This window comes from Gopherus evgoodei, chromosome 5 (assembly GCF_007399415.2).
Source record: "Gopherus evgoodei ecotype Sinaloan lineage chromosome 5, rGopEvg1_v1.p, whole genome shotgun sequence".
NCBI lineage: Eukaryota > Metazoa > Chordata > Testudines > Testudinidae > Gopherus > Gopherus evgoodei.
Window position 1 is genome coordinate 68,458,662 of NC_044326.1, and position 14,406 is coordinate 68,473,067.

The 14,406-nt window shown below is 43.2% G+C and overlaps 1 protein-coding gene across 1 annotated transcript in view; it reads left to right on the plus strand.

Moving 5' to 3' along the window:
• Window positions 1-14,406, plus strand: part of ASB5 (ankyrin repeat and SOCS box containing 5) — a 69,672-nt gene that overhangs the window by 43,866 nt on the left and 11,400 nt on the right. Inside the window, 1 exon segment of the mRNA XM_030563103.1 lies at window positions 13,998-14,077. Within this exon segment, the coding sequence (XP_030418963.1) occupies window positions 13,998-14,077 (80 nt within the window).

The following is a 14,406-nucleotide window of genomic DNA, read 5'->3' on the forward strand; positions in this document are numbered from 1 at the left end:
TAATGGTAAAGCAAAGTGTTTTAAATGGAAGATATCCCTGTGATTTTCTTTTGCACCTCTGTTTTCCCCTGTACTTTCTCAGGCAATTTTGCTCTCGCCCCAACAAATCCCAATTGCCCCACAATGCTCAGCTAGTGAAGTCCAGCACATATAAGCCCCTTTCTAATGAGCCCCAAATGCAAGACATTTCATATCTTATGAGCTCTGATCACAGCATTGAAATCAACCAAATCAAAACCCCATACTCAAACATCCCTTAAGTTTGGCAAAGTTCAGACAGACATTGCTACTTCAACCCATCTCTGTGATGGGATATTGCATTCTCCAGGTTAGGTGTGGCCTTTGAGGAGTGGGCAAGAAGCAGAGAAAGTTGCAGGCTGTCCATCCAGTGTTAATCTCATAAGGCCAAAACACAGAAACATGGTTTGGTTAGGATAAGGAAATTTTATCTGGAGTGTCTGGATAGTTTACCTCTGGATTAAGAGGAATCCACTGTATTGCCAGTACTAGGAAGAATCAACAGGTACTTGTTGGGGAAGAAAAGATAGTCTTGGTGGTTTAGGCACAGAGTTGGAGGTCAGGAGACCTATATTATATTTTTGGCTTTGACATAGTCCTCTGGTTTGATTTTGGACAAACTAGTTAATCTCTCTACGCCTATCTCTTTAACTGTTGTTTAAAAATGTGTATAATAACCCAAGTTATTTTGAGTTTTGTGGTCTATGCTTGTAAAATGACGGAGAAACTCTAATGGAAGGCACTAAGAGCCAAATCTTGGCCTTGGATTGGTGCTACCTTATGTCTTATCTGGGCTGCTCACACCACAGTGGGGAGCAAAGCCCTAGTGATGACACTACTCCCATTCATATGGGCAGGCAGACATGGGGAGTGGAAAGAACCTTGCTGCCCCTTACCCAGGGATTGTGGTAAATTTATGATCCAGCCCAATGGTTTTCAACCTGCAGTCCACGGATGGCTATGTCTAAGAGGTCTGCAAAGGTTGTCATTACCATAGAACGGTACTTTTCAACCTGTGATTCGTGGACCCCTGGGGTTTCGCAGACTATGTCCAAGATTTCCGAAGGGGTCTGCATTTTCATTTGAAATTTTTTAAAGGTCCACAAATGAAAAAAGATTTAAAACCATATGGTTAGCCCTGCCATGCAAAATATTTTTATGAGGAATCCAACAAATATTTTGAAGGTGGTGACCTTCCTGGCCTCCATGCTAAAATTTTGCCTTGTGCATTAAAGCAGCATCCTGTTTAATATGAGAATCCTGCATATGAGAACCCATAAGACAGATATGAAAGTTTTAGATATCACATTTTAATAAGCCATTAAACAGAATAATAGAATATATTGAACTGCAATGACTGGAAGTGTGAACCTGACACAAAGCCTGTTGAAGTCAATTGACAGGCTTCCATTGATTTCAGTGAGCTTTGGATCAGGCTTTACATTAGAACAAGTAGTGATGATTTATTTCATAGTGCTTCTGCCATTAGCGTTTGAATGGCTTCAGAACTGCCACTTATTTTTCATAAAACCAAATCCCATTTTTCCTCCAACTACCTTTTGTTCACTAACATTTTAGACCAAGATTGCTTACTACAGCAGATTCCACTGAAAAATACATTTGTTTCTCCTTAAATTTATTACTAGATTATAAACGCTCCTTCCTGTGTGTCTGGACAGTGCCTAGCACATTGTGGGTACCACCTCATTGCTAATAATCATAATGATAATTTTTGAAAAATGCCACAATGGCTAACTTGAATTTTTTTTCAAGCTTTGGTATTTGCAGGGGTGAGCTCCAGCCGGTTCGCACCGGTTAGCAGGAACCAGTTGTTAAATTAAATAGCCTTTTTAGAACCGGTTGTTCCAGGACAATCAGTTCTAAAGAAACTTTTAAATTTAACAAAGGCTCGGGCAGCTGTCCACCCGGCCCCCAGCCCCAGCTCACCTCGCCCTCTCCCCTGAATGCTCCTCCCTCCTTCTCCTCCCTCTCCCCTGCTTCCCGCAAATCAAATGTTCGCGGGAACCCTGAAACAAGGAACAGACAGGTAAGCTGGGAGGGGGGTTCCAGGGAGGCACGGTCCCCTCGGTGCCGGCCAAGCGGCTCCGGCCCAGCCCGCCCCGGCCCGGGGAGTCAGGCACCGGTCACAGTCCCAGCCAAGCGGACTCGGTCGAGGCCCCAGGCAGTGTGGTAAGGGGGCAGGGAGGGGGTGTGTCATAAACAGATAGCTAAGGGTTAATGTCTCTTTCACCTGAAACACCTGACCAGAGAACCAATCAGGAAACCGGATTTTTTCAACTTTGGGTGGAGGGAATTGTGTGTCTGAGTCTTTTGTCTGCCTGCCTGCTTTCTCTGAGCTTTTGGAGAAGTAGTTTCTGTTTTCTAATCTTCTGTTTCTAAGTGTAAGGACAAAGAGATCAGATAGTAAGTTCTATGGTTTCTTTTCTTTGGTATTTGCATGAATATAAGTGCTGGAGTGCTTTGATTTGTATTCTTTTTGAATAAGGCTGTTTATTCAATATTCTTTTAAGCAATCAACCCTGTGTTATATCATCTTAATACAGAGAGAACATTTGTATGTATTTTTCTTTCTTTTTTATATAAAGCTTTCTTTTAAGACCTGTTGGAGTTTTCTTTACTTCAGGAAAATTGAGTCTGTACTCACCAGGGAATTGGTGGGAGGAAGAAATCAAGGGGAGATCTGTGTGTTGGATTGCTAGCCTGACTTTGCATTCCCTCTGGGGGAATAGGAAAGTACTTTTTGTTTTCAGGATTGGGAACAGAGAGGGGGAGTCTCTCTGTGTAGTTTCACAGAGCTTGTGTCTGTGTATCTCTCCAGGAGCACCTGGAGGGGGGAAGGGAAAAAGGATTATTTCCCTTTGTTGTGAGACTCAAGGGATTTGGGTCTTGGGGTCCCCAGGGAAGGTTTTTCAGAGGGACCAGAGTGCCCCAAAACACTCTAATTTTTTGGGTGGTGGCAGCAGGTACCAGGTCCAAGCTGGTAACTAAGCTTGGAGGTTTTCATGCTAACCCCCATATTTGGGACGCTAAGGTCCAAATCTGGGACTAAGGTTATGATAGGGTGTTCGGTGGGTTGTGGGGGGGTGGATAAGGGTCGGGGCGGTCAGAGGGCAGGGAACAGGGGGATTGAATGGGGACAAGGGTCCCGGGGGGCAGTCAGGAAGGAGCAGGGGTTGGATGAGGTGGTGGGGAGCAGTCAGGGACGGAGAGAAGGGGTGGTTGGATGGGGCACGGGTCCTAGGGGGCCATCAAGAATGAGAGGAGGGGTTGGATGGGGCGGCAGGGGGCAGTCAGGGGACAGGGAAAAGAGGGGATGGGTCAGGGGTCCCCAGGCGGAGTGTCAAGGAACATGGGGGGTTGGATGGGGCACGACCCCCCGAGGGGGCACAACCCCTTCGTGAGGTGAGGAGTAGAGAACCTGTTGTTAATATTTTGGCAGCTCATCACTGGGTATGTGAAAAAGAAAAGGTTCAAATCAGTTTCTGTAAAAAGTCAAGCTGCTTTGTTCATTCAGAGTTGGAAAAAGAATACTAAACGTAGCTCTACATTCAGTTTAACAACCTAATAATTAAGATCCTCTACCAGTCAGTAGTGAGCTGCAAGAAGATAGCCAGAAAGTGCGGGGGGTAGTGGTGGAGAAAATCATGTTTTTCTTACTGATGAGAACAACATTTGCTTGTGCTAGCTCACAAACTAGCAGTAACTTTCTTATTTGCTTTTAAATGTACTAATTCAATATAATAAAGCAGCCTGCGTGATCACTGCCTTTATCTTCATGCACTAGGCTAGATATTTATAATGATTTGAGTGGATATCTGTAAAATAATTTATTATTCATAAGTTCATCTCATTCCATAAGGTAAAAGATGGGTAAGTATGGCTTGATCCTACAGTCCTTATTCAGGCAAAGTTTCCACTGATTTCATTCGGAGTTTCACTTGTGTAGATGTTGCAGGATCAGGGCCAATGGAAAATAATATTCCCAATATGTTAACATTTTTATATAGTTATATTAAATGGCAGTTGCTTAATAAGAAAAAAAGTTGGTGGCCACGTAAGCTGATACCTCCAGAACTGTGTTTAGGAGATGAAAGGTTTTAGAGGTGAAAGTTCATATTACAAGGAGCTGCTGATCTCCTTGCAAACATGGCTGAAGTGTATTAAGAACAGGCCCTAGCAAGTGGAGAGGGATTTTTATTTTCACACTGAAAGAAATGAGTAGAATTTATAATTGCAATTGGCTGGAAGTACCATGGGGAGATGGAGATTTAGGTACTGTATGAAATCTTTAAATAATTCTTTGTTCTTGTCTGTTAATAATATGAATTCTTTTTTACTCTATTTCTCTCTCATGTTTACCAAACAGTGTAGGCTGCTGTTCCCTGTAAATTATATACCAGATGGCTTGGAACTAGTGCTGTTTCCAAATATAGTGAGAGGTAGCTTGTGTTTAGCATCAAAACAGACCACAATAGTAGAAGCCTGATAGATTAAAAGATTTTGAATAGGATCTGTTTGCTAATATTGCTCTTAGACAGCATTATGAATTAGTACATTTGTTCGTGTTCTTAACACTTTCTAGATAACAGAAATTGCAAAACTGGAAATCAGCAGAAAGCAATGAGTTAAATAAGTTAGAATGTTGCTTTTTAAAGACATCTTTTGATATTTTATCTGGAAGGCCCAATTTTGCTGGGCTGATAGTGATTTGGAGGCTGATTCTGTTCTCGTACTTAAAGACAAAACTCCTACTGACTTCAACGGAAGCAGAAGCAGATCCTTGTAAAGTGGAAGAATTTTTCTAAACTTAATTTGCACAGAATATTTCTGCAGTGATTTTAATATCTGTACACTGTTTATAATGGAAGCAATCACATAACTAAGCACTCTATATTTAATGGGTTTAGCAGAAGCCATCAGCTGTTGGATTTCACTGTTCTTGTGGGCAGCAACCGAGGGAAGGTCTAGGTGCAAAATAGAACTTGGAATGTAATCTAGTATCATTTGATTCTCACATGTCACTGAAGTAATGACATTAGCAGGCATTCTCCTAAGCAATCCAAGAGGGCACATGTGAAGAGGGAGGTGAGGTAAGCAAAAATGAGGGCAAACATGGATTGCAGAAAGAGATTCTACTTGCATATCCATATTCTGTTTTGTGTCCAGCTGTAAATCTAAAATGTCCATAGCATCAGTCAATCAGAAATCTCTTAAAAGATTTTTAATATGTTTTTATGCTTTGTGCAATGTATGGTTTTGTCTGATTTTTTTTCTACAGTACTGCAGTACTTCTTACTTCTTTCTTTCATATTAAATTGGCAATGGACTAGGCCACCAAAAGAGAGTAGAGAATTTTCTTAAATGGAGATATAAGGCCAGACCTTTGAAAGCAGCCTCTAAATGCGGGCTTCTGATTTTTCTCGCACAATCATTTTCAGCCACAAGAAGAGAACTTTTACTTACTGCCTGATTTGTGGGTGTAACCATTATTAGAGATCTTGACTCACTTTAGTGCTAGTTGTTTATTCTACAAAAAAAAAGAAAAATATTGGCCAAGATTTTCAAAAGTAATGGTGATTTTGTGTACCCTATTTTAAATACCTCCCAAGAGCTGGAGTCTGAGGGGGTGAACAGGCAGCACTTTCTGAAAATCAGAACTCTTCAAGGTGTCTCCAAGGTGGTTACTGAAAAGTTAAAGCACCTAAAATCACTAGTCACCTTTTTTTAACTCTTGGCTGTTGTCACGAAAAATAAAAATTGCAAAATGAGTTTAACTTTAAATCAAATAATATAGAGAGAGGATATGTATCACCAATTATAGCAAATCATCCAAAACGAATAGCAGAGTATGGCTGTCTTAATAGGAAAATCAGAACTGCCACAGTGGCTCAGACCTGTGGTCCATCTGATCCAACATCCTGTCTCAGGAAGTGGCTAGCACCACATACTCCAAAAGAAGGTGAAAGAAGTCCCACAGTAGGTTGATGTTGAATAGGGGAGTCTCCTCCTAATTCCTATGAGTTCAAGACAAATTTAAGACCTGAAGCATGAGGTTTTATATCACTTGTAAAACTTTGTTTATTAGTATTTATTAATATAACTCAATATTCTTGCTATCTATCTAAAAATCCAATTTCTTTTTGAATCTTGCTGAGTTCCCGGTCTCAGTGCTATCATTTGGCAGAGGGTTCCACAGTCTAATCATGATTTGGATGAAAAAATATTTCCTTTTATCAGTTTTGAATTATCCACCCTTCAGTTTCATTGAATGTCCCCTTGCTCTCATGTTATGAGAGGAAAACACAAACTCCGGATCTGCCTTTTCTATACCACTCATTTCATATGCTTCTGTCATGTTCCCTCTTATTCATCTTCTTTCTAAAGTAAGCAATCTCAATCTCTTCCTATGAGTTTTTCCAGGGCTGTAGTCATTCTTATCATGTACCATTAAACTCCTTTTAAGCTGCAATATCCTTTTGAGATGGAGTGATAAATATTGCACACCACTGATTTATATAATAGCACTATATTTTTCATATTATTCTCCATTCCATTCCTTATGTATCCTCATACTTAGTTGGCTTTTTCCCCCCGCTACAACTGCACATATGTTTACACTGTGGACCTTACAGCAGCACAGCTGTACCGCTGCAGTTGTGCCACTGTAAGGTCTCCTGTATAGCTACTCTATGCCAGTGGGAGAGCGCTTTCCCACCAGCATATTTAAACTACTCCCAAAAAGCGGCAGTAGCAATGTTGGTAGGAAAGCATCTTCCACTGAGGCCTGGTCTACACTATGCGTTTAAACCAATTTTAGCAGCGTTAAACCGATTTAACTCTGGACCCGTCCACACTACGAGGCCCTTTATATCGATATAAAGGGCTCTTTAAATCGTTTTCTGTATTCCTCCCTGACGAGAGGAGTAGTGCTAAAATCAGTATTACCATATCGGATTAGGGTTAGTGTGGCCACAAATCGACGGTATTGGCCTCTGGGCAGTATCCCACAGTGCACCATTGTGACCACTCTGGACAGCAGTCTGAACTCGGATGCACTGGCCAGGTATAAAGGAAAAGCCCCACGAACTTTTGAATTTCATTTCCTGTTTGGCCAGCGTGGAGCTGTGATCAGCACAGGTGACCACGCAGAGCTCATCAGCACAGGTAGCAATGCAGTCTCCTGAGAATCGAAAAAGAGCTCCAGCATGGACCGCACAGGAGGTACTGGATCTGATCGCTATATGGGGAGAGGATTCAGTGCTAACAGAACTCCGTTCCAAAAGACGAAATGAAAAAATATTTGAAAAAATTTCCAAGGCTATGATGGCCAAGGCCACACCAGGGACTCAGTGCAGTGCAGAGTGAAAGTTAAGGAGCTCACACAAGCCTACCAGAAAACCAAAGCAGCAACGGAAGGTCCAGGGCAGGACCAAAACATGCCGCTTCTATGCTGAGCTGCATGCAATTTTAGGGGGCTGCGCCACCACTACCCCACCCCTGTCCGTGGATTCCGAGGTGGGTGTTGTAATCTCAACCATGGCTGAGGATTCTGCGGAGGGGGAAGATGAGGAGGAGAAGGAGGAAGAAGAGGATGACCTTGCAGTGAGCACACAGCACTCCATTAGCCCCAACAGCCAGGAGCTTTTTGTGACTCATACAGAATTACCCTCCCAAGCCACTAGCCCAGACAGTGAAGCCATGGAAGCGACCTCTGGTGAGTGTACCTTTTGTATAAAACATGGTTTAAAAGCAAGCGTTTTTTAATGATTGATTTGCCATGAGGGCTTGGGATGCATTCGTGGCCAATAAAGTTACTGGAAAAGTTTGTTAACATGTCTGGGGATGGAGCGGAAATCCTCCAGGGACATCTCCATGAAGCGCTCCTGGAGATACTCCAAAAGCCTTTGCAGAAGGTTTCTGGGCAAGGCAGCCTTGTTCCGTCCACCATGGTAGGACACTTTACCACGCCATGCATGTAGCAAGTAATCGGGTATCACTGCATGACAAAGCATAGCTGCGTATGGTCCCGGTGATTGCTGGCATTCAAGAAACATCCGTTCTTTATCTCGCTCTGTTATCCTCAGCAGAGTGATATCGTTCATGGTAACCTGGTTGAAAGTCAGGAATTTAATTAAGGGGACAGAGATGGACGTTTTCCTACTGGGCTGTTGCTTAAAAGAAATCCTTCCTTGCACGTAGCCAAGTGGGGCGAGGGGAGGAAGGATCGCGCTAAGCTTTTTTGCATTTGGCTAGCAGGAATCGTCCCAGCTAACAGCCACGCAGTGGGGGGGTGGGAAGGGTGGTGATTAGCAGTGATCTTCCATGATACCAGCCAAGCGGTGGGGGGAGGGGTAAAGCAATCATCCTAGAGAATTGGATGGGGGGTTGGTTTCTGCTGCCGCATGTTAACAGGAAGAAGCATCAGAGGGCACTGTGTATATGAAGGCTGGAGAAGCCGAAAGACAATGTCTTACCATGTCCGCATGCAAGCTGAATTGTGATGCCCAAACCTGCGTCTGTGAGATCTGTAACACCAAAGCCACAGGCACTCAATATTAAGATGCAAAATGCGACCTTGTAGTGAATCACATGTGCTATGTAAGGTGAATAGTGATGTTCGCTGTGAAAGAGTTTAACCATTGTTCTGTAAAATGTATCTTTTTAAATACTTCTCTCCCTTTTTTTCCCTCCCTCATGCAGCTGCACATTTTTCAAGCCTCCCTACTCCATCCCGAAGGCTCTCTCAGATAGGCGGAGGAAAAAGAAGACGCGAGACGAAATGTTCTCGGAAATCATGGAAGTAACCCGCAATGAAAGAGCTCATCTGAATGACTGGATGGATGTGGTAGCAAAGTACAGGAAAGATGCCAGTGAACGTGAGGATAGGAGGGACCAACGTGAGGATAGGAGGGACCAACCCTCGAGATCAGAGGTGGCGGCAGGAAGATCAGAGGTGGCGGGATGCAATGCTGGAGCTGCTGTGTGATCAAACTGATATCCTCCGACGTCTGGTGGATCTTCAAGAAGAGCAGCGGGGTCACAAAGTGTCGTTGCAGCCCCTGTGTAACCACCCTCACCACTCACCATGTTCCATATCTTCCTCACCCAGACGTGTAAGAACGCATGGGGGAAGGCTTCGTGCACCCGCCCACTCCACCCCAGTGGACAGTCCAACCAAAAGGCTGTCATTACATTGAAATGTATTTAATGGCCTTTTCCTTCCCTCCTATGCTCCTCCCAAACCACACCCGGGATACCTTGTCAGTTCTCTGCCTCTTTTTATAATTACTTTTTAATAATGAATACATGATTTTTAAATGATAGAGACTTTATTTCCTTAAGCAAGCTGTAATCGAAGGGGGAGGGCGGGTTGCTTATAGGGAAGGAGTCAATAAAGGGGGGGCATTCATGAAGGGGAAACAAACACAGCAGTCACACCGTACCCTGGCCCGTGATGAAACTCGTTTTCAAAGCTTCTCTGATGTGCACTGCTTCCTGGGGTGCTCTTCTAATCGCCCTGGTGTCTGGATGCGCGTAATCAGCGGCCAGGTGATTTGCCTCAGCCTCCCACCCCGCCATGAAGGTCTCCCCCTTACTCTCACAGAGATTGTGGAGCACACAGCAAGCAGCAATAACAAAGGGGACATTGGTTTGGCTGAGGTCTGAGCGAGTCAGTAATGTGAGCCAGCGCGCCTTGAAATGGCCCAAATGCACATTCTACCACCATCCTGCACTTGCTCAGCCTGTAGTGAACAGCTCCTGACCACTGTCCAGGCTGCCTGTGTATGGCTTCATGAGCATGGCATCAAGGGGTAGGCTGGGTCCCCCAGGATAACTATAGGCAACATCCCCAACTGTTATTTTCTGGTCTGGGAAGTAAGTCCCTTGCTGCAGCAGTTTAAACAGAGCAGTGCTTCTGAAGACGCGAGCGTCATGAACCCTTCCTTGCCATCCCACGTGGATGTTGGTGAAACGTCCCTTGCGATCCACCAGTGCTTGCAGCACCATTGAAAAGTACCCCTTGCGGTTTATGTACTGGGTGCCCTGGTGCCCCAGTGCCAAGATAGGGATATGAATTCCATCTATTGCCCCCCCACAGTTAGGGAATCCCATTGCAGCAAAGCCATTCACTATGACCTGCACGTTTCCCAGAGTCACAACCTTTCGTAGCAGCAGCTTAATGATTGCTTTGGCTACTTGCATCACAGCAGCCCCCACAGTAGATTTTCCCACTCCAAATTGATTCCTGACTGACCGGTAGCTGTCTGGTGTTGCAAGCTTCCAGAGGGCTATTGCCACTCACTTCTCCACTGTGAGGGCTGCTCTCATCTTGGTATTATGGCGTTTCAGGGCAGGGGAAAGCAAGTCACAAAGTTCCATGAAAGTGCCCTTACGCATGCGAAAGTTTCGCAGCCACTGGGAATCGTCCCACACCCGCAAAACTATGCGGTCCCACCAGTGTGTGCTTGTTTCCTGAGCCCAAAATCGGCATTCAATGGCTAGAACCTGCCCCATTACCAGCAGGATCTCCAAAGTTCCGGGGCCCGCGGTTTGAGATAATTCTGTGTCCATGTCCTCATCACTCTCGTCGCCGCTCTGCCATAGCCGCCGCCTCCTCCTCGCCTGGCTTTGCAGGTCCCGGTTCAGCATAGACTGCACGAGAATGCATGAGGTGTTTACAACATCCACTATTGCAGTATCTGAGCAGGGTCCATGCTTGCTGTGCTATGGTGTTTGCACAGTTCACCCAGGAAAAAAGGCGCGAAATGGTTGTCTGCTGCTTTCACGAAGAGAGGGGTGAGGCTGTACCCAGAACCACCCGCAACAATGATTTTTGCCCCATCAGGCACTGGGCTCTCAACCCAGAATTCCAAGGGGCGGGGGAGACTGTGGGAACTATGGGATAGCTACGGGATAGCTACCCACAGTGCAACACTCCAGAAATCAATGCTAGCCTCGGACCATGGACGCACACCGTTGAATTAATGTGCTTAGTGTGGCCGCATGCACTCAACTTTATACAATCTGTTTTATAAAACCAGTTTATGTAAAATCGGAATAATCCCGTAATGTAGAAGTATCCTGACACAGCGCTGTCCAAACTTATTTGGTCGGGGGGGGGGGTGTTTTTCACATCCCTGACTGACAAAAGTTTTGCCATCAAAAGTGCTAGTGTAGACAAAGCAAAGATCTTAATTGAGCAGTCTACAGTGATCCCCAAGTGTTTTCCTGAGTTGATACAGTTAACTTGGACCCCAGTAAGATGTCTCAGCAGCTTGTATTTTTCCTCCAACGTGTATTACTTTGCATATTATCAACATTCAGTTTCATATGTCATCTTGTTGCCAATTCACTAAGGCTTGGGTAGTGCCCTCTGAAATTTCTCAAAGTCCTTTCTGGATTTGACTTTGCTAAGCTTGAGCTACCTAGAAAATTAGTTCAATTTCACTACATCCATCAGAAGTTTGAAAAATCCACACGTCTGAGCAGTGTAGTTAAGTCCCTGTGTAGACAGTGCTAGGTCAACAGAAGAATTTGCTTGTTGACCTACCTTTTGCCTCTCAGAGAGGTGGATTACCTATGCCAACAGAAGAATCCCTTGTGTTGGGATAGGTCGTGTCTACACTGAAGCGGTACAGTGGTGCAGTTGTGCTGCTGTAGCGTTTTAAGTGTAGACAAGCTGAAGAAATTTTGTTATATGCACATTTTTCCAGATCTCTGCTCATGTCTTTTTCCAGATCATTAATGTATATATTAAACTCCAATCCTAGAACAGAATCTGAGGCATCCTCCTGTTAACCTTTGCCATGATGAAAGTTGACAATTTATTTCTACTTTTTTTCTCTCTCTTAGCCAGTTCTTGATCCATGGTAATGCATTTCCTCTTACTCATAACTACACTCTTTCTTAATAGCCTCCTGTGAGGGGCCTTGTCAAGGATCATTTGAAAGCCTAAATAAATTATGTCAACCAGTTACTTTTATTCACTATGTTATTGACACATTCAAAGAATCCTAGCAGACTGGTAATGCCCATATTCCTTGCAACTGTTAAGTAGTTACATAAAAAGTAAAAATGGGCAGGTAATTTATAGAAGCTTCCATTTAAAGACAGACAACATTAACTATTCAGCTTAATGAAAAGTATGTCTGGAATATATCTGATGCAGTATAGTAATAGTACAAAACCTTGTGTCTAGAACTTAGTGTTCTCCTTTCTCATACAATTAATTACAATAACAACTTTATCACTCAGAACAGGATGATCAGAGGGAGAATTGAAAGAGGAAAAAGTGTGATGGAGGAGAGGGAACTCTATTTTCTACAGGCTGCAAACTTTCTGTGGTTTCAACGCTGTATAACAACAATAACCAAACAAATCTATAGAATAGTTCAAATGGGTTGAGCTGAAGTTCATTGCAATTCACACTGATTGCAATACTCTCTGAGTAGTCACAGCATCTATTCAATAAAATCAATCAATCAAGGGATTGTTATTAAATGACAATGACATGGTGGTCTCTCTGATCCCATGTGCTGAGCAACTGCTTTTGTGGTATTCCTGCATCAATGAGCCTAGGCAGTAAGAATAATGGGACTGAGAATCAAATGTAAATTTCCTGCAAGATGTCGCAGAATAACAACCAATTCTAAATCCTGCATCTCTCCAGACAATTAAGCAGAAAAGAATCCTCCCCTATGTGGTAAGTGTCTGCAATGTGCTGCAGGCCAGTAGGTACATGAGCATTCTGCAGCTCTCCTAAGTTGAGGCCGTCTTATAGAAGTAATCAGCAGAGGATCCACAAAAAGGTGTAGGAGGATTCCTACAGAGCCCCTCAAATCTTGACTTCCTACACAAAGAAATAGAACTGAACCATTTCTGCTGCTAGGGCCCTCTGTGGCTGTGGAAGTGACGGCTGGATTTGCCCTAAGTCAGTGGTCTGCCTTTCTTCAATAAGAGTATGAGCATCATTTTCACAGAACCCTCAAACTGTGCATCATCTCTAAGTTGTACATAAAAAAGGTAAAGTGGGTCCTCAATTACTCTTTCCCATTTAGAAACCAAGGGGCAAATCCCACCTCTTTCTCTTCAGCCACAAAGAGCCTAAGAAATAGTGGAACTTTTGTGCTGGATGAGGAAAACAAGTAGTTTGAGAGCCTGTGCCAGGGATTCTTAATTGCTGTATACTGGAGAATCCACCTGTATGGATTCCCTGCAAAACCCACGAAGTAGAGCTGAACCCCGTAGAACAGGGTCAACAACAGCATGGGCACACATGGGCTTCAGTAGAAGAAGCAGGGTGGTTCTGTGGCTTGGAGCAGAAGCTAGAGTTTTCTTTCCCCTTGCATCAAGCACAACTACTTGGATTTGGTCCATGGGGAAGGATTAGCCCTAAAAACCTATTTCTACCATGGGAACTCTCTTCTCAGAGACTTACATGTAGATTTCATGGGAAAGTGGGGGTTGGAGACTTCAGATTGGTTTTATCGACCAGAGACATTTTACTGTTAATTTTTTTTTAGAACAGCTTTTCCTTTTTTCAGGAATGTTTCTGAATGTGTGTGTGGTCCTCATTTTTTGCTTCAAATATTCAGTCCCAATATGTCTCTGTTTCCTGTTGAAGCTGGTAGATTTTGATATACCTAGACAACATTTTATAGAAAATATAAAAGGCTCTGGTAGACAAATACCATGAATATTGCTGAAGTTGTTAAATGCATTAATAAAAAATAACCACGTAGAAACTTTTTCTCCTTCATACTGCAGAATTACTCAGTGTAGCCTGTCTGCTCTTTTAGTGTCTAGGAAGAAGACATATATTTAAGACACTTAGTCCAAAATTCATTTAATAAAACCTTTGACTTTATTTTTGCATAACCACTTTCTGTTTTGTTCTCCGCATACTAAGATATCTCTAATTGCTGTAATTTTTTCAATAAATATTATTACTTCTGTAGGTTCTTGGGCAGATCGTTCACCACTGCATGAGGCAGCCAGTCAAGGACGTCTCCTTTCTCTAAAAACTTTACTGTCACAGGTAATGCCCATGTGGTTCTTAAAACATTTCCCTTTTTTATCTTATTTATGACAACCTAGCAAAAGGTAAATATAGCACAATATTCTGTTACAGTCTCCATGTGAATAATGCAGAAGTATTTTCATTTGGGAGCTTTGATACTATAAAATTTAAAGACATTTCAAGATATTTTCCTACTGGTTTTAAGGCATTTTCTAAAATATATTTGTTGTGAAGCCTTGGTAGATTAAACCTATGAAAACTGTTTCCTTGTAAATGTTGTTGTTCCTTCAGGGTTGCTTCTAAGGGCTAGAATGATGCTATTCTTTATTTTTGTAAAAAAAAGAGCA